Here is a 24,697-nt window from a genome sequence, read left to right on the forward strand (position 1 = left end):
CATGTTTCCAGTCATTAACAGTCCAATGTTGGTGTGGGTGGGCCCAGCCGAGGCGTAAAGCTTTGTGTCATGGAGTCATCAAAGGTACACGAGTGGGCCTTCGGTTCCGAAATCCCATATTGATAATGTTTCATTGAATGGTTCGCACGCTGACATTGTTGATGGCCCAGCATTGAAATCTGTAGCAATTTGTGGAAGGGTTGTACTTCTGTCACGCTGAACGATTCTCTTCAGGTGTCGTTGGTCCCATTTTTGCAAGATCTTTTTCCGGCCTCAAAAATGTCGAAGATTTTATGTTTTACCGGATTCCTGATATTCACTGTACACTTGTGAAATGGTCGTATGGGACGTATGGAAAAATCCCCAACTGATCGCTATCTCGAAGATGCATTGTGCCCATTGCTCGTGCGCCGGCTATAACATCACGTTCAAACTCATTTAAATCGTGATAACCTGCCATTGTAGCAGCAGTAGCCGATCTCACAACTGCGCCAGACACTTGCTCTTTTGTACAGGCGTTGCTGACGGCAGTGCCGCACTCTGCCTGATTTCATGTCTCTGTATTTGAATACGCATGCATATACCAATTTCTTTGGCCCTTCAGTGTAAGACCTTAGTATATGTCCGAATTTCTCCCATTTTTCCCTCTTGGTCATTGAAATGTAAGATAGAGGAAAGGAAAGAGCAAAGATTAGGACTTAACGTTTCTTTGACGACGAGGTAATGACAGATGGAGCAAAAGTTCAGATTGTGAAAGTATAGGGAAGAAAATCGGCCGTGTCCTGTACATCTGAGCCATCTTTATTGTTTTTGGGAAACCGTGGAATATTTAAATGAGGATGGTTTGAGTAGTCTCCACAGCTGTCACCACCCCCTTCTTGGCCCTTATTGGGTTACAGGCTCTCCTCATCTTGAGCATGATGCACAACGCCTTTTCTATATTGCCTCACAATGGAGATTGTTAAGCGTTGCTGTGACGTTACCAGTCGATTAAACACACCCACAGTTCTCCTCTGCACATTCTCTGTGTTCTCAAAATCAGAAGATAACATGATATCATTGGAGGCGGATTTCATATTCGGAATAGTCACGGGTCTGTGAACCGCTCACTATTTCCTTTACAGTGGGAACACGTTAAACATATACCTGAGGCGTTCAGTAGGGAATCCACAGGAAACGTAAAATAGGGTAGTTAGACTGTTATTGGAACCATGGCATCTCCTAGAACAGTGCAGCGATGTTCAGTTAAACTGCGATATACCGTTAAAGTGTTTTGTCCTTCGCAGGTAATTCACTCTTTTAGACTGACAACAAAATCGACTTCTGTATAAAACTGTGAGCAGATGTGCGGCCTGCACAAAAATGCTGCCACTGATTAAAGTTTCACGCTTTGTGAAAACACGACAGTAATATTATCACAGATATTTTTGGTTGCGTTTGACGATTTTATTTCGAACGAATACTGTGTATATTTATTTAATGCCTTGGAACCCGTATCCAGGGCGATGTTCTCGGATGAAATGCGTTTCTATCTAACTCGTTGTTCTGGACATGATCTTGAATGAAGATAAAGAGGCACATTTTATCATACGCAATGCATACATACTCGAACGTGGAAACTGCGGTGGACCTGCAATCATGCTCAGAATAAAATACCAGACTGACTGTACATTTGATAACCTGGTAAGGCGAACTTGAACGAATAATGGTAATACATTGTGAATGTAACAGAGCCTTCCAAATCGCTTCTCAACCACTGTTGCCGTGGACATAAAAACGAGTGGTTCTGACTACAATGTAAAATCCCGCGACCTTTTCTACTTACTATTTAGAGTGCATGATGCCCCAAAATTTTATCTTGAGTGTCACCTATTGTCATATATGGTTTGACCTACATGAACCACCTCCGTTACTACTGTGTAGGTTACCACAAATGTAGCAACAAAACTACATCGCCCATTTAGGTCTCTCACCAATACAGTTATTTATTTAACCTTTAAAGATCGAGCAATGTTCACCTAACTCCATAACTGTCAATTTAAGCCATTGAATTTTGCTAGACAATCATCAGTGAATCACAACGCTGCTTCATTCAGCGTCGTTCAAAACCATTGCCATCGAACACGAACCTAGTTCGAAACTGTACATATGGCACATAGCAGCATAATACACATTCGAATCTCATTCGTGTCAGCATATTTAATTCATCATATTTCAATATTGAAGAAAACAACAAATATTGAAATAACATTTTTTATAAGTAATAGCCAGTCCCCGGGTGTCCAGTCGCTTGGCGTGTTCTTAACACACCATCTTTCTCGACTGAGAATCGACTATGCAACTGTCCATATATTTGACTGCTCATATTTACGTATTTATTTTATTTATTACAGTGTAGCCTGTTGCCTATAATTTAAACACAAGCTGTATTAATTCTCACGCAAATAATTACTGCCAACAGCAATTTTTTTTCTATACATCGTCAACTAATGATATATTACGTCCAACACAGTACTACAAGGTGCATCTGAAAGGTTCAGTCAATGGTCTCGGAAAATAAACGAAACAAGAGTTACAAACAAAATACCGTTACTGGCCTCAGCGTAATCTTCATTAGGTACAACAAAAATTGTTAGCAAATGCTTCCTGTGGATCGCTCGACGCGCCGTGGCCACGCTTTGCTGGATATCTACACTCCTGGAAATGGAAAAAAGAACACATTGACACCGGTGTGTCAGACCCACCATACTTGCTCCGGACACTGCGAGAGGGCTGTACAAGCAATGATCACACGCACGGCACAGCGGACACACCAGGAACCGCGGTGTTGGCCGTCGAATGGCGCTAGCTGCGCAGCATTTGTGCGCCGCTGCCGTCAGTGTCAGCCAGTTTGCCGTGGCATACGGAGCTCCATCGCAGTCTTTAACACTGGTAGCATGCCGCGACAGCGTGGACGTGAACCGTATGTGCAGTTGACGGACTTCGAGCGAGGGCGTATAGTGGGCATGCGGGAGGCCGGGTGGACGTACCGCCGAATTGCTCAACACATGGGGCGCGAGGTCTCCACAGTACATCGATGTTGTCGCCAGTGGTCGGCGGAAGGTGCACGTGCCCGTCGACCTGGGACCGGACCGCAGCGACGCACGGATGCACGCCAAGACCGTAGGATCCTACGCAGTGCCGTAGGGGACCGCACCGCCACTTCCCAGCAAATTAGGGACACTGTTGCTCCTGGGGTATCGGTGAGGACCATTCGCAACCGTCTCCATGAAGCTGGGCTACGGTCCCGCACACCGTTAGACCGTCTTCCGCTCACGCCCCAACATCGTGCAGCCCGCATCCAGTGGTGTCGCGACAGGCGTGAATGGAGGGACGAATGGAGACGTGTCGTCTTCAGCGATGAGAGTCGCTTCTGCCTTGGTGCCAATGATGGTCGTATGCGTGTTTGGCGCCGTGCAGGTGAGCGCCACAATCAGGACTGCATACGACCGAGGCACACAGGGCCAACACCCGGCATCATGGTGTGGGGAGCGATCTCCTACACTGGCCGTACACCACTGGTGATCGTCGAGGGGACACTGAATAGTGCACGGTACATCCAAACCGTCATCGAACCCATCGTTCTACCATTCCTAGACCGGCAAGGGAACTTGCTGTTCCAACAGGACAATGCACGTCCGCATGTATCCCGTGCCACCCAACGTGCTCTAGAAGGTGTAAGTCAACTACCCTGGCCAGCAAGATCTCCGGATCTGTCCCCCATTGAGCATGTTTGGGACTGGATGAAGCGTCGTCTCACGCGGTCTGCACGTCCAGCACGAACGCTGGTCCAACTGAGGCGCCAGGTGGAAATGGCATGGCAAGCCGTTCCACAGGACTACATCCAGCATCTCTACGATCGTCTCCATGGGAGAATAGCAGCCTGCATTGCTGCGAAAGGTGGATATACACTGTACTAGTGCCGACATTGTGCATGCTCTGTTGCCTGTGTCTATGTGCCTGTGGTTCTGTCAGTGTGATCATGTGATGTATCTGACCCCAGGAATGTGTCAATAAAGTTTCCCCTTCCTGGGACAATGAATTCACGGTGTTCCTATTTCAATTTCCAGGAGTGTATATCATCACAGGAGATGAGACCTGAGGCTACCAGTACTTTTCGAGGACCAATCGACAGTCAACTGCATGGTGTTCATCGTCTTCCCCGCCTCCCTCGGGTAGAAAACCATTAGGGATCAAACCATTGCTGTCGAAAAAGGCGATCTACATCGTCCTAATCCTGGATTTTGTCAGCCGACTTTTTTTGAGACTCGGGAAAGACGATGAACAGCATGCCATCCACCGTCGCTTGGTCTCCGGATTGTATTGGTAGCATCAGGTCTCATCTCCTGTAATAATGTGGATGTAAAGCAACGCGTGACCACGGTGCTTCGAGGGAGCCCATAGGAAGCGTTTGCTGATAGTTTAAAACATTTTTACAACCGATATTAGAAGTGTGTTGTAGCTAATGATGATTACTTTAACGGTCAGTACAGTTATTTTGCTTGTAACTCTTGTTTCCTGATTTTCTGAGACCATTCCCCGAACCTTTCAGATGCACCTTGTATTTTCCGCCACCGTAATTATGTCTGGTATTATTAAGGTATACCTATACCATACCTATGACTAACACTATTATTGCCTTACAACTTGCTTCTCTCCTATATGTCACTAGTAAACACTACAACTAACTGAAACAGATTATAAACAATAGTAACACTAGTTTTTGTCTGCTACATTCCATAATCCACTCCATCGCCCTCCTGTCGGTAGGCGCGCTGTGCCGGTATCTTGGGCGCTGGGGAGGGTGTTATGATCGCATCTCCTTCTCCCAATGTCTGTCGACTCCCCAGTCGCAGGGGCCAACTACCCTAGAGCGAGGGAGTATCGTTGTCGCCGGTGAGAAGTGTAGCCACATGCTACACGGTTCTAGTTCCTTGAGTGGCGAGACACAGCACAAGGCTGCGTTCCCACTGTTGTTACGGTCGCCACGCGTGCGGATTTGGCTATTCGTCCCCCGTAGCTGTTCGAATGGCTCCAAGCACCATGGGACTTAACATCTGAGGTCATCAGTCGGCTAGAACTTAGAACTACTTAAACCTAACTAACCTAAGGACATCACACACATCCATGCCCGAGGCAGGATTCGAAGCTGCGACCGTAGCAGCAGCGCGGTTCCGGACTGAAGAGTCTAGAACCGCTCGCCCACAGCGGCCGGCCGTAGCTGTTCACCTCAGCTCTCTTCGCTGCGGTGCTTCTCTATCTTCAGTTGAAATCTCCCGTGTTGCAGTAGGCGGGAGTTGATTGTTAATGTACCACGTTACCCACGCTTTTCATGAAATGGCGCGGGCAGTACTCTCCAGAATCTGCCATGTTGTCTCGCAACACATTATCTCCTTGATATCAGCAACATCGGTATACAGTGGACATCCTCATATAGTATGTTCTGGCGTGCCATCTTCACCACAGACACATTCGGAGGTTTATCTTCCACTATTTCTATGCCAGAGGAGGCGTAAGGTCCATGACCAGTCAAGAAGTGTGTCAGGTCTCTTGAGAGATTCATGTGTTTTATTCCCAGTCTCTGATTTATGTTTGGGAGAAAACAGTAGGTGGGCGTTAACTGCTATTTGGAGACAGCGCTTCTGTTGCTGGCACTGAGCTTTCTACGGGTAATAGTGTCAAGGTTGCTGTGTCAGGATCTAAACTCGGGCAAGAACTGTTGCCACCAGTCAAATGTCGCGGATAAAGATTTATTGATGGCACTTTTCAAGTTACCTCCACGATTGGCCTACAATCTGTCCTACCACTGATGCCCCTACAGACTTACTCTGGCGCACATCAGACAGAATGCTGCTGTTTGGATCAAGCACTCATTCGTACTGTACCCTGAGCTGGCGTCGATCTGGTCGTTGCAGCGTACCACTCTGATTTGTACTTGGTGTTCCTCGCACTAAAAGCTCTCATTGGCTGTAATAAGAGTTTCTACAGAGGTGGCTAACTGCTTACCTCGTGGGTTCGTCTGCAGTCGATTTAAAATAATATAACGATACAATTAAGCGTTATCTATTGGAGGCAGTCAAATGTACTGTACAAAAACTTGATTCTCTCCTGTAAACGTCTCCACACTTAATTGTTTTTCTCCACTTACACGCAAAAATCGCACCACGAAGGAATTATGTGAATGTGACGGAAATCAGTAAGTGCGATGTATACGTACAGAAAACAAATGATTAAAATGTCAGAAAAATTGGATTATTTATTCAAGGGAAAGAGCTACACAAACTGAGCAAGTCAATAACGCGTTGCTCCACCTCTGGCCCTTGTGCAAGAAGTTATTCAGCTTGGCATTGATTGATAGTGTTGTTGGATGTCCGCTTGAGGGATATTGTGCCAAATTTTGTTCAACTGGCGCGTTTGATCGTCAAAATCCCGAGCTGGTTAGATGGCTAATGCTTCAAACGTTCACAGTTGGGGTGAGGCCCGTCAACCTTGCGGGCGAAGGTAGGGTTTGGCATATTGCATAAACCACATGTTTCGAATTATTTTCAGGGATATATCTTCTAGTGCATCTTGGAGTGTTGTATGTAAAGGTTTCTAATTACTGCTACCAGTCACAAAATTTGTTAACTAATGTATTATTTATTTATTGTGTGACATGTTTCGAGGGAATACATCATCAGGCTATAAGGCAAAAAGAAACAATTTCACAATAACATCATACAGATGTTAAACACGCCATACAAATGTTAAACACGGAATAAGAACAAAGTGAGTGACTGTTACAAAACATTGTCACGCAAACATCAGTCCAGCTTACAAAGTGACATCGCCTCTTACTAGGTTTTCTCTTCTTCCAAAGGATAACCACAGCATTTATGAAAAGACTGTTTAACATCTATATGATCTTATTGTGAAATTGATTTTGTAATGCCATGTAGCCTGATGATGTGGTATTCCCTCGAAACATGTCGCACAATAAATAAATAATACAGTAGTTAGCAAATTTTGTGATTGGCAGCGGTAGTTAAAAACCTGTACATATTTCTTGGGACACTCACGGTCGAAAAAATAGCCAAAATGACTTCAAATTACCTAGGAGTGTGTTCTGAATGAAGTTCCTGTAGACAGCACGTGTGATACGTGCTGGGAGAACAAGCGGACCCTTCAGTCACTCACCTACAATTGCCGGCAGTGGTGGCCAAGCGGTTAAAGGCGCCACAGTCTGGAACCGCGCGATCGCTACGATCGCAGGTTCGAATCCTGCCTCGGGCATGGATGTGTGTGATGTCCTTAGGTTAGTTAGGTTTACGTAGTTCTAAGTTCTAGGGGACTGATGACCTTAGAAGTTAAGTCCCATAGTGCTCAGAGCCATTTGAACCATTTTCACCTACAATTGTACCCAACATATTAATCTTAAACACATGCTGATGTCTAGCCTGAATGAAATACTGTTCACTAAATGAATATCCTGTCATGGTCGAAAGGAACACTTTCAGTTAACTCAGAACATGTACACATTTGAAACGTTGAAGACAGACTATTGACAACTATAAACAAATCTCCATAGCACCACATCGACATCTAGGATAAAATGGACACAATGCATCAAAGCCTTATTTGAATGAGTGTATCGAAGTTTTTGGCTTGCAGCCAGAAAGCCATTGAACCTTAACTTTCATTAATAATTCGAAAACGAAGAATTTTCGGACATATATTTATACAAATAATCTTTCTTGTTTTAGTATAAGGAATATGTCTCCAAATTTTGTAAAAGTATTTTCTAAATCACCCTGTATATAGTTCCATTTAAGAAAAAAAGAAGAAATAACGAAGGTGGTGTCATAATTTGGCAGCTATAAACGTTACAAAGTGCATGATAATATTTGCGACATTGTCCGCTATAACTTAGCGCGAACCGCATCTAGTTATATTTACTAGTTTTGGCTAAGTTTTCGTTCTTAGTTTCCTCACCCTGTACTGTAGTGTTCATTCATCTGTTTGTTCTCTCCGACGTAGTTGCAGTTAAAGCAGACGTATTGTGACCAGCAGCAACAAGCGTACTATTATTACTCGCTCAACAAACTTAAAAGGAGGCCGGGAAGTGTTTTGTGCAAAATATCAGACGATGAAACGTGTTTGTGAGCTTTGGATTCTGAAATAACGAGCTCCATTCTTCGTTTAATACTGCAGAAGTAATTTTCGCTCTGCGTCTTCGCCGCGCGGGGTAGCCGCGTGGCCAAGGGCGCTTTGCCATGGTTCGCGTTTAAGTTAGTTGGAGTTAGATTAAGTAGTGTGTAAGCCTAGGGACCCATGGCCTCAGCAATTTGATCCCACAGGAATTTACCACAAATTTCCAAAAGAATTTTCTGCGTCTTCCACCGAGCAGATTGTGACCAGAGGTGATGTTCATGTTAACTACTGTGTTTTTGGTGAGATCACAGTGGTACTCCTCCAGAAGGTGTGCATCTAAATTTCGTAACTTTCTCTTTCGACGTCGACTCAAGTGAAGAGCGTAAACAAATTTTAGAATATTTTTATTTATATCGAATGTTTAATAAAAATGTAAATAATTAATTATTCAGAAAAAAACTACTACCTTATAATTGGCTTCGGTGAAACTTGGTGTGTTCAGATGACATTTAAAATGAACTTGTGAGTAACTACTTCAGACCATTCAGGTTCACCTGAGCAGTGTAAAAGGACAGACCAGTCAGGTTCGCCTGAGTAGTGTAAAAGGATTTAAGACCTAAGAAAAATAACGCATATGAAAAATGGACATCTTTAAAGACGTGACATATTCGAGTGGGGTTTTGACAGGTGACGGTCAAAACACCATTCTGAATACAGGGTAGGAAACGCGTAATTAGCATGAAAACGTCGAGCCCATAACATCTCCATTTTCCTTGCCGCAATGGTCTGTTGCGCAATTGACTGAATTTCAGCGAGATTGAATTGTGGATTTACGGGAGACCGGATAATGGTTTTGAAGAACGACCCAACACTCTGAACGTGAGGTGTTAGCCGTGTATCAGTCATCGCAAGAGCACACCATCTGAACTAACGCCTATGTTTGAACACATTCATTCAGCCCAAAATGAGCAGAAAATTGACCCGATGAATCAAGATCTATCTCGATATGAGACACCGTGATGGAAATGATCCTTGATGTCAGTAAGGCAGCGTGCAATGTAATGATTGTTTCTAATGGGAATGGATGTATTTTGTTTGCTTTGTGAAGCTTGGGTTCTCTGGCGAAACTGAACCCTTCATAGTTATGTAGAAGGCCACATGCACTCCACGTCTCCTGCTAGCGATGGTATTGCCCAAGATGAAAGTGCCACAGGTCACCCTGCCAAAAATCTTTCGTGCTTCAATTTCCAAATTATTTGGAGGAGTTTCAGTGAATGATATGGCCACCTATATCGTCAGGCGTGATATCCTATGGCGCCGCTTTAGGATATAGTTGAACGATACATGATTCTCAAAATCCTCGTCAACATGACAGCATATCTTCAACGTGATTTTGCTGGTTAGCGGAGTCCTTATAAGTAGGGCTGCCGCTGTGTCCCAGGCTGAAGGAAGTGTCACTATCAATGCAAATTAGAAATAGATTTAATGGTATTCATCCCATAAGAGAACTAGCATAACAGCACAAACGAGAAGATGCAGTGATCGATAACCGGACTTCTACTGGGAAAGATGACGTTCAGATCGCCGTCCGATCATCTTGATGCGAGTTTTCCATCTTTTTCGAAAGTCGTTAGAGGGTGAACACAGGGATGAGTCTTCTAACATGGGGATGGACTTTTTCCGTCTCCATCCTTCTCCAGCCTGTCCTTATGTTCCGTTTCTAATATTGACTTTTCAGCAAGATGTTAAGTTATAACCTTCATAAACAATGTTGTAGTATGTAAAAGCACAGGAAACATAGTGTAAGGAGTATTTATATCCATTCACGTAAATCACTATAAAAACGTATTCTCATAATTTCAACATTTTTCGTAGGATTCCTTAGGAGGCAACACGAAAACTCTTATGGTAGGTTGCATATCTCCTGCTGATAACAACTACGACGAAACACTGAGCACATTACGGTACGTGAACAGAGCAAAAAATATAAAAAATAAACCACGCATAAATGAGGATCCCAAGGACACACTACTGCGAGAGTATCAAGAGGAAATACGGAAACTGAAGCAAATGCTGGAATCAACATCAGTCTCGGACAAAGGTAAGTACTCCCTCTTGCTTCATCACCGCAAAAAGCTATTTGATACTTTCTTGTACCAGTGCAACTCACTCAACACAGTTTTGCACTGCAACGCCTTTTTTGCCTCGATACTTCCTAATATTTAGGGCCACAATGAAAAAGTTCCAATTTTTTGCAGTGGTATTGGCGTATACAAGGTGTCCCTGGAAAGTTGAGACAAACTTCGAGGAGATATAAAGAACGTCTTGAGGAACAAATCGTGGCAAGGAAGCCGTGTCCGGAAATGACGCCCAACGACGCTACAGAACGTCGAAATTATAGGCCCCAGCGTCTGCCACTAGTCAACCCTTCCGGCAGCAAACGTCACATTTTACGCTGACGGAACGTAGGCAGGACGTCTCGCACTGTTGTTTGTTATGGAGTGATCTCGACTGATTGCTACAATCGCCAGTGGAGTAGGTGGAGCTAGTCGCTGGGTAGAAAGGTCTTATCACCTATGAATACGATGTCTGTTGCCTTGGTGGATGACGGTTTTGGATACGAATTTCCATCAGCAGTTCATTTTTCTTCTGGAACCTTCTACAATTACAGTCTTTTTCTGTGCACAGGCGACATATGAACTGCAGATGTAAACCCGTATCCGAAACCGTCATCTTTCAATGCAACAGAACATAGCGTTCATGGGAGTCAAGGCCTGTCTACACTGACGATTGTGGGAATCAGTCGTGATCACTGAAGAACAAACAACAATGCGAGACGTTCCGCCTACGATCCGATAGTGTACAAGTTTACGTTTGCTGCCTAGTGGCAGGCGACAGCGCTTATAGCTTCAACGCTCTGTAGCGTCGTTGGATGACTTTCCGGACACGAGTTCCTATCCTCTTTTGTTCCTCAAGACACCCTCTACAACTCCTCGAACTTTGTCGCAACATTCCTGGGACAACCTGTATAATTAAATAAGTCCGTAATAAAGTACACATTTAGCAACACCTTTAGACTAATGGTTGTTTACAGTATACTATCAAAATATCACTCTAGCACCAGGGGAGAGATGTCTTCAATTTTCGGAAATATATCGGGTAATAGTCTCTTGAGCTTTCTGAATGTCTACCAAAGGATGTATACAATTGATTCATGAAGCACTGGTTTATTTTAGGTGTATATAGCGCTGAGAATCTTTCTACCTATCTCCAGACCTCAAATAGCAAAATTTCTCCCTTAACTACAATGTAGAACAGATGCTAAACTCTGTCTCAGTCTCCCTCTCTGCTGTACCATCTGGATCTCTCTCTCTCTCTCTCTCTCTCTCTCTCTCTCTCTCGCTCTCGCTCTCGCTTGCTCTCTACAGCAGTAAAAAAAAGCATGAAAGATACTATTCGTGAAAACTAGAAATATGTTGAGATATGGGCCACCTCGTTGTCGGATAGCAATATTTCTATTAACACTACGTGGGTGTCCCATGTGATTCCCAACAACTGTTAACACATTCTGCAACTCTCTTCCACAACGAGAGTGAGGTGGTGCAATAGTGGACGGTTGGACTGCATTCAGGGGACTGGCGGTTCAAATCCTCACTCAGCCTTCCATATTTTCGTATTCCATGGTTTCCGTAAATTGTTCAAGGCAAATGCTGGGATGTTTCCGTCCCCATCATTTAACCAATCGGAAGTTGAGCTCCATCTCTATTGATCTCGTCACTGATGGGACATTAAACACAATTCTTTTTCTTCCTCTTCCTCAAAGAATCACGAACTCGTGCAGACACAAATGGTTACCGTAAATTGGGACATTTCCATGGGATACGCTCAAATAAGATAGGCCCGTCGTAAAAGCCATAAATGGCTGCATGGCCTGAAATCTAAGGGATTAAGGTCAAGTGAAAGCCATGCTACTATACCTCCTCGACTAACCCATCACTCACATAACACTTGGATTAAATGTTGTCATAAGTGCAGTAGAAAATAGAGTGGTGTCCCGCTGTACACAAACCGTGTCAAATGGTTCAAATGGCTCTGAGCACTATGGGACTTAACATCTGAGGTCAGCCGGCCGCGGTGGTCTAGCGGTTCTGGCGCTGCAGTCGGGAACCGCGGGACTGCTACGGTCGCAGGTTCGAATCCTGCCTCGGGCATGGGTGTGTGTGATGTCCTTAGGTTAGTTAGGTTTAAGTAGTTCTAAGTTCTAGGGGACTTATGACCTAAGATGTTGAGTCCCATAGTGCTCAGAGCCATTTGAACCATCTGAGGTCATCAGTCCCCTAGAACTTAGAACTACTTAAACCTAACTAACCTAAGGACATCACACACATCCATGCCCGAGGCAGGATTCGAACCTGCGACCGTAGCGGTCGCGCGGTTCCAGACTGTAGCGCCTAGAACCGCTCGGCCACCCCGGCCGGCACAAACCGTGTCCCTTGTGTCTCTGCTAGGGTAACGTTTTCCAATAGTGAGTACAATTCTTTGTGCAGAACTTGTTCATTAATAGCACTTACTGACGTGTCAAGTAAATTTTATGACTCTAATAGTCTGTTACTCACAATTCTCCACCAAATGTTGATACTAAAGCGAACCTGATAACTTGCTCGTGAATTTGCATGTGTGCACAAGCGTATATTTTGGTACTTTATTGTGTGAACGTAGTGTAGCAATTCTGGACGTGTGGTGTGTCGCATTGTCCTTCTGGAATAGCCCAAGTTCGTCGGGATGCACAATGGACATGAATGGATGCAGGTGATCAGACAGGATGCTTACGTAAGTGTCACCTGTCAGAGTCATAACTAGACGTATCAGGGGTCCATATCACTCCAACTGCACACACTCCACACCGTTACAGAGCCTCCACCAGCTTGAACAGTCCCCTGATGACACGCAGGATTCATGAGGTTGTCTCCATATCCACACACGTCCATCCACTCGATACAATTTGAACTCGTCCGACCAGGAAACATATTTCCACTCATCAACAATCCAATGGTGGTGTTGACGGGCCCAGGTGAGGCGTAAAGCTTTGTGTTGCGCAGTCATCAAGGGTACACGAGTGGGCCTTCGGCTCCGAAAGCCCATATCGATCATGTTTCGTTGAGTGGTTCGCACACTGAAACTTGTTGAACGCCGAGCATTGAAATCTGCAGCAATCTGCATAAGGGTTGCACTTCTGTCACGTTGAACGATTCTCTTTAGTCATCGTTGGTCTTGTTCTTGCAGGATCTTTTTCCGGCCGCAGCTATGTCGGAGATTTGATGTTTTACCGGATTCCTGATATTCACTGTACACTTGTGAAATGGTCGTACTGGAAAAACCCCACTTAATCACTACCTCTAAGATGCTCTGTGCCCATCGCTCGTGCGCCGAGTGTAACATCACGTTCAAACTCACTTAAATCTTGACAACCTGCCATTGTAGCAGCAGTAACCGACCTAACAACTGCGCCAGACACTTGTTGTCTTGTATAGGCGTTGCCGGCAACAGCGCGGTATTCTGCCTGTTTACATATCTCTGCATTTGAATACGCATGCCTGTAACAGTTTCTTTGGTGCTTCAGTGGATACACCGCTAGCAAGGTCGCCACTATGCCGTACTGACGGAAGCGCTGATAGCGGCGCCTTCTCGCCTGCCGTCCCGATCTGGATCGCCGACGTATCCGTTTCTAATGACCTCGATGTCGACGGGACGTTACACCATAATCTTCCTTTCTTCCTGTCGTCGACCTCCGCCGCCGCACGCCTTCTGTGGACACTGTATGTACGCCATTTTAAACTAGAAGTCGAGAAATTGTTTGTTACCCCTTGCTGTCTAACCTCTTGCATCAAGCTACCGCCTGCAACAGAGAACCACTTGCCTACATCAAGTACACACCTTTATCGTAGCCTCTTTCGGTGCTGGATACAAGGTTCCACTGGACTTTCCCGTGCATTACAAAATGGTTCAAATGGCTCTGAGCACTATGGGACTTAACTTCTGAGGTCATCACTCCCCTGGAACTTAGAACTACTTAAACCTAACTAACCTAAGGACACCACACACATCCATGCCCGAGGCAGGATTCGAACCTGCGACCGTAGCGGTCGCGCGGTTCCAGACTGTAGCGACTAGAACTGCTCGGCCACTCCGGCCGGCCGTGCATTACATTCGCTACTGATACGCATTTATGCTGCTCCCGCATACTTTCTACTGTCATCTGCGCATCTTCCATTTGAGTGTCTCTCGGTTCGTTCTTACATCTTTGAATCCAGTATAGAGCCTGTTTGGTCCCTCTATAGTATGGGCAAAATAAAAGTGGTGCAGAAAGTACAGAGTGGCTATAATTAGACTTTGGCTACTTGAGCCTCTGTAGACGAAAAACTGTTTACTTTATGGGTACAAACCTGTATAGGTACGATGTTCACACTGTGCGCTGCAGTATTTTAGTTGTTACGAGGGCAGTTCAATAAGTAATGCAACACATTTTTTTTCTCGGCCAATTTTGGTTGAAAAAACAGGAAATTTCTTGTGGAATATTTCAAACATTCCCGCTTCGTCTCGTATAGTTTCATTGACTTCCGACAGGTGGCAGCGCTGTACGGAGCTGTTAAAATGGCGTCTGTAACGGATGTGCGTTGCAAACAACGGGCAGTGATCGAGTTTCTTTTGGCGGAAAACCAGGGCATCTCAGATATTCATAGGCGCTTGCAGAATGTCTACGGTGATCTGGCAGTGGACAAAAGCACGGTGAGTCGTTGGGCAAAGCGTGTGTCATCATCGCCGCAAGGTCAAGCAAGACTGTCTGATCTCCCGCGTGCGGGCTGGCCGTGCACAGCTGTGACTCCTGCAATGGCGGAGCGTGCGAACACACTCGTTCGAGATGATCGACGGATCACCATCAAACAACTCAGTGCTCAACTTGACATCTCTGTTAGTAGTGCTGTCACAATTGTTCACCAGTTGGGATATTCAAAGGGTTGTTCCCGCTGGGTCCCTCGTTGTCTAACCGAACACCATAAAGAGCAAAGGAGAACCATCTGTGCGGAATTGCTTGCTCGTCATGTGGCTGAGGGTGACAATTTCTTGTCAAAGATTGTTACAGGCGATGAAACATGGGTTCATCACTTCGAACCTGAAACAAAACGGCAATCAATGGAGTGGCGCCACACCCACTTTCCTACCAAGAAAAAGTTTAAAGCCATACCCTCAGCCGGTAAAGTCATGGTTACAGTCTTCTGGGACACTGAAGGGGTTATTCTGTTCGATGTCCTTCCCCATGGTCAAACGATCAACTCTGAAGTGTATTGTGCTACTCTTCAGAAATTGAAGAAATGACTTCAGCGTGTCCGTAGGCACAAAAATCTGAACGAACTTCTCCTTCTTCATGACAACGCAAGACCTCACACAAGTCTTCGCACCCGAGAGGAGCTCACAAAACTTCAGTGGACTGTTCTTCCTCATGCACCCTACAGCCCCGATCTCGCACCGTCGGATTTCCATATGTTTGGCCCAATGAAGGACGCAATCCGTGGGAGGCACTACGCGGATGATGAAGAAGTTATTGATGCAGTACGACGTTGGCTCCGACATCGACCAGTGGAATGGTACCGTGCAGGCATACAGGCCCTCATTTCAAGGTGGCGTAAGGCCGTAGCATTGAATGGAGATTACGTTGAAAAATAGTGTTGTGTAGCTAAAAGATTGGGGAATAACCTGGTGTATTTCAATGCTGAATAAAACAACCCCTGTTTCAGAACAAAAATGTGTTGCATTACTTATTGAACTGCCCTCGTATTAATGTTAGTGTCATGACTTGTTGGGCGCCGGCACTGGTGCGGCGACATAGTGCTGAAACACAGGCGTCAGTGTGCACTACAGCTGCAGACACTCAACATGGATTTGGCCAAGGTGACCAGGGCCTTACTTGTGAAGCCGCTTCATCAAAACAGTGGCAGTAGTGCTGCTCCTCTTCGCGAGTATCGACGCATTGAAGGAATACGGAGAGGCTCTTTCCGCGCCGGGGCTGAATAACATGATTCGTAACTTCGAATTAAGTGCCGATCTGAGAATTTCTCCTGGGAGAGGCAGGAGGCCATTTGCGCCACAACTTGTTGAAGACGTTACTGTTGCCATGGTTGAGAGTGCTGGACGCCCTGTGCGATCCTCAAGCAGTGTGTCTCGACAGCTGAACGTTCCATGGTCCACCGACCGGAAAGTGCTGTGAACAGTTGTGAAATGATATCTCTAGTGCGGTTGCAGGCTGTCGTAGATGCAGTTCGTCGTCACATTGAGCAACGTTTGTAATCTGGAACTTAAACGTGGTACTCAATTAACAAATGTTACCCTCTCATGTGAAAATTAAAATATGTATCTTTCAATGGTTTATTCGTTATTTCTCTTCCGAATGTCCTTAAAAAAGTTTCCACAGTGTTTCATTGTCCTACGATAACTCGTTTCCGTTGGACTCTCTCACACAACGAAATTTTAATTGTAACCTCACTTTATTTCATGTATTCTAAGATAGGCAACTCAACTAACATAACCTGCCCCGGCTGTGGATTGCCTATCTTAAAGTGCATCAAATACTTTCTGAACCAATTTTATTTTTTCCGTCCTACTTAATCCTTTCGCTGGCTTCATGTCCCGCTCAGCGTTTAACTATCATTATAGCTACACTACTGACCATTAAAATTGCTACACCAAGAAAAAATGCAAATGATAAACGGGTATTCATTGGACAAATATATTATACTACAACTGACATGTAATTACATTTCCACGCAATTTGGGTGCATAGATCCTGAGAAATCAGTACCCAGAACAACCACCTCTGGCCGTAATAACGGCCTTCATACGCCTGGGCATTGAGTCAAACAGAGCTTGGATAGCGTATACAGGTACAGCTGCCCATGCAGCTTCAACACGATACCACAGTTCATCAAGAGTAGTGACTGGCGTATTGTGACGAGCCAGTTGCTCGACCGCCATTGACCAGACGTTTCCAATTGGTGAGAGATCTGGAGAATGTGCTGACCAGGGCAGCAGTTGAACATTTTCTGTAGCCAGAAAGGCCCGTACAGGACCTGCAACATGCGGTCGTGCATTATCCTGCTGAAATGTAGGGTTTCGCAGGGATCGAATGAAGGGAAGAGCCACGGGTCGTAACACATCTGAAATGTAACGTCCACTGTTCAAAGCGCCGTCAATGCGAACAACAGGTGATCGAGACGTGTAACCATTGGCACCCCATACCATTACGCCGGGTGATACGCCAGTATGGCGATGACGAATACACACTTCCAATGTGCGTTCACCGCGATGTCGCCAAACACGGATGCGACCATCACGATGCTGTAAACAAAACCTGGATTCATCCGAAAAAATGACGTTTTGCCATTCGTGCACCCAGGTTCGTCGTAGAGTACACCATCCCAGGCGCTCCTTTTTGTGATGCAGCGTCAAGGGTAACCGCAGCCATGGTCTCCGAGCTGATAGTCCATGCTGCTGCAAACGTCGTCGAACTGTTCGTGCAGATGGTTGTTGTCTTGCAAACGTCCCCATCTGTTGACTCAGGGATCGAGACGTGGCTGCACGATACGTTACAGCCATGCGGATAAGATGCCTGTCATCTCGACTGCTAGTGATACGAGGCCGTTGGGATCCAGCACGGCGTTCCGTATTACCCTCCTGAACCCACCGATTTCATATTCTGCTAACAGTCATTGGGTCTCGACCAACGCGAGCAGCTATGTCGCGATACGATAAACCGCAATCGCGATAGGCTACAATCCGACCTTCATCAAAGTCGGAAACGTGATGGTACGCATTTCTCCTCCTTACACGAGGCATCACAACAACGTTTCACGAGGCAACGCCGAGAAGTCGGTTGGAAACTTTCGGCATGTCAGCACGTTGTAGGTGTCGCCACCGGCGCCAACCTTGTGCAAATGCTCTGAAAAGCTAATCATTTGCATATCACAGCATCTTCTTCCTGTCGGTTAAATTTCGAGTCTGTTGCACGTCATCTTCGTGGTGTAGCAATTTTAATGACCAGTAGTGTATAATTACGTTTTTCATTCGATGTTTGTTTCCCGATCTATTTCGTTTTTATTTTGTTTTTTTTTTCCCTAATGCCTCTACTGCAACCCTCCATTGCTCGCTGCACAACGCTCCAGTTTTTAAAAATTGTCGCATGAAAAGTCTGCGTCACGCTGCCGTAACTCCAAGCTGTTCAGACACACTGAGTTTCCTTTTCGAATCACATTGAAAGTTAGCTTTCAAATTCCTATTTAGTTTACCAAAAGCATGGCTGACAAGTTTTACTTTTCTTTCTATTCTTATGCTCTCCATCCAGTCAGTCTCTTCAGCTGCCCTAAAATTTTTAAAAAATCGTTCGCTGTGTCTGTGGCATAATGTTAATTTGTGCAAGTTTTTCTTCGAAGTGTTGATTATACATTATTGTAGTCGTATTACATTTCATTATCAGGCTTACTTTCAAACTTCTTCCGTTAGTTGTTGTAGTATATCTGCACCAGGAACATAAATACAAGTCCCCAGCTCGTGGTCGTGCGGTAGCGTTCTCGCTTCCCCTGCCCGGGTTCCCGGGTTCAATTCCCGGCGGGGTCAGGGATTTTCTCTGCCTCGTGATGACTGGGTGTTGTGTGATGTCCTTAGGTTAGTTAGGTTTAAGTAGTTCTAAGTTCTAGGGGACTGATGACCATAGATGTTAAGTCCCATAGTGCTCAGAGCCATTTGAACCATAAATACAACACCATCAGCAACACGAAAGTGATTCACCTTTGTTCACATATACCTTCAAGCTTTCGCCAGTTTAAGGACCTTCTTATAGGATTTCTGAGATTATTTTTGATGTTATGGAATATATTTTCCTGGCTGATACCTCGTTCAGAATACCAACATAATTATGTTAAATCAATGCCTTTTTACTCAAGGGCTACTAGTACAAACTTTCTTGAAACTGAGTCAAAAACTTTTCAGAATCTGCGAATCTCAGACAAAGTAGTAATTGATACTGCTCCGTTCCATAATATTGTTTATTGTACTGTTCATTTGCCAGTTTCAAATCTAAATTCCCTTCTGTGCGGATGGTGATAATTTTAGTTCATATCTTGCACATTACGGTGGAAAGTCTGATAGGTCTTCAGTTTTATGTCTTGTCTGTCTCTTTTTGTATGAAGTAGAATAATTAACACATTGTTTAAGTTCTGAGGAATTTTTGTAACCTCCCTTTGTGTTACTTTGCTCTAGTTTTAACCATTTTCATTGGAACTCCATCATCGCTAGGAGCCTTTCCTTTCTTCGTGCGTCGAATGGATTTGTGCAGATCATCTGTCTTTACCCGAGAAACGACTTGTCCGTTATTATCTGTGTTTCTGAAACTATCTTAATGTTTGTACAGTTTTCTCTCTTATGTTCGTTACTGTACCTTCTGACACCTTAACTAAGGGAATTTGGTGTTTACCCAATATAAGTTTTTGTTTTCTTTACCTCAGATACCTGTTGTTTTCAACTGAAGATATGCGCGGAAAAACGAACTAACCCTCAAATGTAAAAGCTTAGAGGTAAGTGTTGCCATATGTTTCTGTCCTCACCTCTAAATATCATATTAAGATATTTAGGTGTGAGACCAATGTCAGTTTTGATACTTCCTGTACCCAGCAACAGATGACAACACTTATCTCTAAGTTTTTACGTTCGAGGGTTATCCCGTATTTCCGGGCATGTCTTCAATTGTTTACCTTAACAAATTTTCATTGTCTTTCCTCAGATCCTCTCTGGAAGACATTACCGAATAGTTCTCTTTAATTTAGGATATTGTATAATATTCCTACTATCATTTATTTAAAGTTCTCTACTTTTATTTAATATTAATAGCATTCCATTTGAGAATTTCTTCCTTTTGCTTTCTTCACAAGTGCAGTATCTTTTGCTGTTTACATAAGTACCTTTCTCATATAATTGGCCTTTCGTCTACGTAGAATATAATGTCCAGTTTGTAATATTCTGGAATTAAGGCTTAATTTAATCTATTATTTCTCATATTCGTGAACAGTCTCACCTACATTTCCGATTTCCTGCCTAAGTAGGTTGTTTCCTTACAGCTATGTATCCGTTCTCACTCTGCATCTAACTGGCTTGAGATCACACGAAATAACAAAGTGATTTAAGACCGTCACACTCCGTCCACTTTCTTAGCTATTTCATAAAATATAATCAAGTTGATTTTTATTTGACCAAGTCAATTTGCTTCTTCAGCAATAATACAGAGGGGTAAACTATATCGTTCTACTAGGCAAATTCTATTAATGTATTAACTCTGTCATTTCCACTATTGTACCCTACATTTCATACCGAGAACTCCTACGTTTGTATTAAAAACCACCTATTCTCGTCTCGTAACGACATTTGATGTCATTTAGCAATTCCTGTAACTATTACGCTAGATCTTATAGCTTCTCATGAGAATGGCAGAAAATTGGAGCATGAACTTGAATAATTTACACTAATTATATTATGTTTACTTCCAAAATAAGTCTTGCTATTCCGTTTGAGAGTCCTTCGATGCCAGTAAAATTCTTTTTGCTCTTCTAGTTCACAATGAAACCTACATTCAAATTTCCTCCTTGATCTGTTCCTCCATAATGAAACACAGCTCCTCGTTGTAATAATATGTTTTTACCGTATTACTGATTACTATATCCCATTTGATGTTATTTGACTTCTCTTCAAAGTCCGTTAACCAATCCTCAGATCGTAAGGATTTTAAATTTATTGTTGGTGGATAAAAAGAAGTGGAGTATATGGAATGTATGTGTCAGATTTTAGTTAAGCAAACTTCCTGTAGCTAGGAGCGGATACAGAAATAGCTGCGCGTGCCCCATTGCTTAAGGTCATTGCCTGGTTCTGCTGCCGCCAATATGCTTTAATACATTTGTGCAGTGTCTGTTTATGACAGAGTCTGTACAGTTCGATGCAATGTTCCTTCGGATATGCATACATATCCGAACAAGCATTGCTGGCGATCCAAGTCACAGTTTGGATTTCTGAAGGGTTCTGATATAGAGAAAGCTATTTACACTTACAGTGAGAATGTACTTAATTCATTAGATTATAAATTACAAGCTACTGGCATTTTCTGTGACCTGTCAAAAGCCTTTGACTGTGTGAACCACAGCATTCTCCTAAGTAAATTAGAGTATTATGGTGTCACCGGCAATGCTGCGAAGTAGTTTGAGTCTTATCTATCTAACAGGAAACAAAGGGTATCGTTGCGAAATACCTGTGCAGTAAGCAGTCAGTCTTCATCTGACTGGGAATTAATTACATGTGGTGCTTCTCAAAGTTCCATTTTGGGTCTATTGCTTTTTCTTGTGTATATTAATGACCTCTCATCTGTTACATTGCCAGATGCTAAGTTTGTTTTGTTTGCAGATGATACAAACATTACAATAAGTAGCAAGTCAAGTACAGATTTAGAAATAGTTGCTAATCAAATTTTCACTGACATTACTAAGTCATTTAAAGCTAATTCGTTGTCATTAAATTTTGAGAAGACCCACTGTATGCAGTTCAGAACCTGTAAGAGATTTCCTTCCAGCATTAGTATAACGTACGAAGACATGCAGATCGAAGAGGTTGACAGTGTTAAATTTCTGGGATTACAACTCGATAATAAATTCAGTTGGGAAGGGCATCCCACAGAATTGCTTAAGCGCCTAAACAAGTCTGTATTTGCCGTGAGAATTATGTCAGGTGTAGGAGATATAAATATAAAAAAAAACTTGCATACTTTTCTTACATTCATTCTATTATGTCGTATGGGATCACATTCTGGGGCAACTCATCAAACCGAGCAATAGTTTTTAGGGTGCAAAAATGTGTGATAAGAATCGTTTGTGGTGTAAATTCAAGACCATCTTGTAGAAACCTGTTCAACGAACTTTGTATTCTAACCACTGCTTCTCAGTATATTTATTCCTTAATGAAACTTGTTGCAAGTAATACATCTCTATTTCCAACCAATAGCTCAGTACACAGTATCAATACTAGTAATAAGAAAAATCTACAGAAAGGCCTAAAATCACTTACCTTGGTCCAAAAAAGGGTCCAATATTCAGGAACACACATTATTAATAAATTGCCAGCAACCATTAAGAACTCGGTTTCAGGTAAAGCACGGTTTAAACAGAGTTTTAAAGACTTTTTGATAGGCAACTCCTTCTACTCCATAGATGAATATCTTAACAGAGACTGTTAAGTCAGCTTAAGTAAAAATATCTGTTAGATTTTAGTTTTGACAACAGTTGGTCACGACAGTCAAGATTAGGTATTTTGCGTATGATAAAGTTATTAATAGTGGATAACAGTGTTTCACCCTGACAGTGTGTAAATTCTACATCTACATCTACATTTATACTCCGCAAGCCACCCAGCGGTGTGTAAATATTAGCTGTCCCAGTTTACTGCATTGTATTGACTCATTTTCGACTATCTCCTGACAAATGATCAGGGTAGTAAGTATTGTATTCAAATGTTTTATGTTTTTATGTCATACTTTCTGACATGTTCCTACCCACGAGAATCATCTCATTTTTTGGGTCTATGGGACGAAAACTAAATCTAATCTAATATAAAAGGATAGCGATATTAAAGCATGAAACGTATTAGTAAACTATGAATACGGTACCACAACAGTTATACAATTTACTGGAAACATATGAAGGCATATCCGAAAGATCATAACATCGAACTATAGAGATATTATGAGATACAGATACTTCACTAACATATTTCAAATCAAAGTCCAGGCAAAGTGACGAGAAAAATAAACAAGTCTCTCTTCATGCGGGAACCACATAACTGTGAAAGTACTATGGGGAGCAGATACTGGGACTTATGGAGAGTTGGGAAGGTTCTGGAAGAGTGTTCGGATAACAGAGGTGGCTAAGGCAACCACACACGACAAGCGGAAAATCCAGTTTTGAATCCCGCTCCGGCAGAAATTTTCATATGGTTCCAGTAAAATGTATAGCTGTTGTGGTACCGTATCAGTAATTTACGAATGCATTTCATGGATACGCTTTCACCCGGACCGGAATACGAACGTCCTGGGAACTCGCACGTGTTAGCAGGGCCTCCGACAACCATACCCTTGGCACACAGGCCTGCGAGGCTCGAAGGGTTTTGCAAGACACGTAAACAGCGCTGAATCTTGGCAGAGCTATTCTCACAGATATCTCGGCGCGGGTCAGCATGTTTCTAAATCCCAGAACCTAGGATCAACACAACCAGTTCGCGTTCGAATCACGTGCCAGCAGAGCACAAAAAACTATTTTGTCATTTAATAATCCGTCAATCGTCAGGTGACTCGTAATGTATTCTAGAGAGATGCAGACAGTAAGTGCATCGACTGACCTCACTGTGTGCATGCGAGTTGGTAAGCAGTCCATTCATACTTTCGCTCTACCCAACGATCTGTCAAGACAGTTATCGGATGAGTACTGACGCAAGCAATGTGTTTGACCACTTGCTTAGTCAGCCTTCACGCCTCGGAATGCTCTGTTGTGTAAAATTGCACGTTGTGGCGTTAAGAAGCTCGACAAGTTCCTCGGCGACTAACACTATCCTATCGCGTGTGAGGATAACCTTAGACTTGCTCATATTTCAAAATATGAGTGGCATTCAGTAGCTAGATATTAAGGTAATAATAAAACAATGAACCAACTCAAACAAACAGGAAATCTACTTATAGAAGTAAGTTGAATGGTATTCATATTCTTTGTTTCTTTGTGGAACAACTGAGATAGAAACAAGAGTAGAATGCCTTCTGCAAGCAAGCTATGAAGCGAAAATGCGCAATCTGTTCGATCATTATCGGTCAGTTCGTTAGGGCGTTGACGTCGCTTGCAGTACCTAACAACAAAAAAAAAGGTTCAAATGGCTCTGAGCACTATGGGACTCAACATCTGAGGTCATCAGTCCCCTAGAACTTAGAACGACGTAAACCTAACTAACCTAAAGACATCACACATATCCATGCCCGAGGCGGGATTTGAACCTGCGACCGTAGCAGTCGCGCGGTTCCTGACTGAAGCGCCTAGAACCGCTCGGCCACCGTGGCCGGCACCTATACAACACACTTACTTAAATACATATGTGAAGATGGTATCTGTTCATTCGGACATGTTCAAAAGAACAGATACCATCTTCATCTATATATAGTTAAGGCTCACCGGCCATTTGACCATCTTCTTCTATCCGGAACTCTTAGGGGAGCCGGCAGGAAAGCCGCGAGTAATGAGTAAAATGGACAGGGGCACTATGAATATAGTGTGGGACAATAAGCTGCGAATGTGGGTGTCACGGGAGGTGTTCAAATGGTTCAAATGGCTCGGAGCACTATGGGACTTAACATCTGTGGTCATCAGTCCCCTAGAACCTAGAACTACTTAAACCTAACTAACCTAAG

At 43.6% G+C, this 24,697-nt stretch overlaps 1 protein-coding gene across 1 annotated transcript in view; it reads left to right on the forward strand.

Annotated features, from left to right (window-relative positions):
- LOC126471545 (osmotic avoidance abnormal protein 3) overlaps window positions 1–24,697 on the forward strand; it is a 379,608-nt gene that overhangs the window by 186,147 nt on the left and 168,764 nt on the right. The window contains exon 7 of the mRNA XM_050099771.1: window positions 10,045–10,270. Coding sequence (XP_049955728.1) covers window positions 10,045–10,270 — 226 coding nt within the window. The remainder of the gene's footprint in view (window positions 1–10,044; window positions 10,271–24,697) is intronic.

Source organism: Schistocerca serialis, chromosome 3, assembly GCF_023864345.2.
Source record: "Schistocerca serialis cubense isolate TAMUIC-IGC-003099 chromosome 3, iqSchSeri2.2, whole genome shotgun sequence".
NCBI lineage: Eukaryota > Metazoa > Arthropoda > Insecta > Orthoptera > Acrididae > Schistocerca > Schistocerca serialis.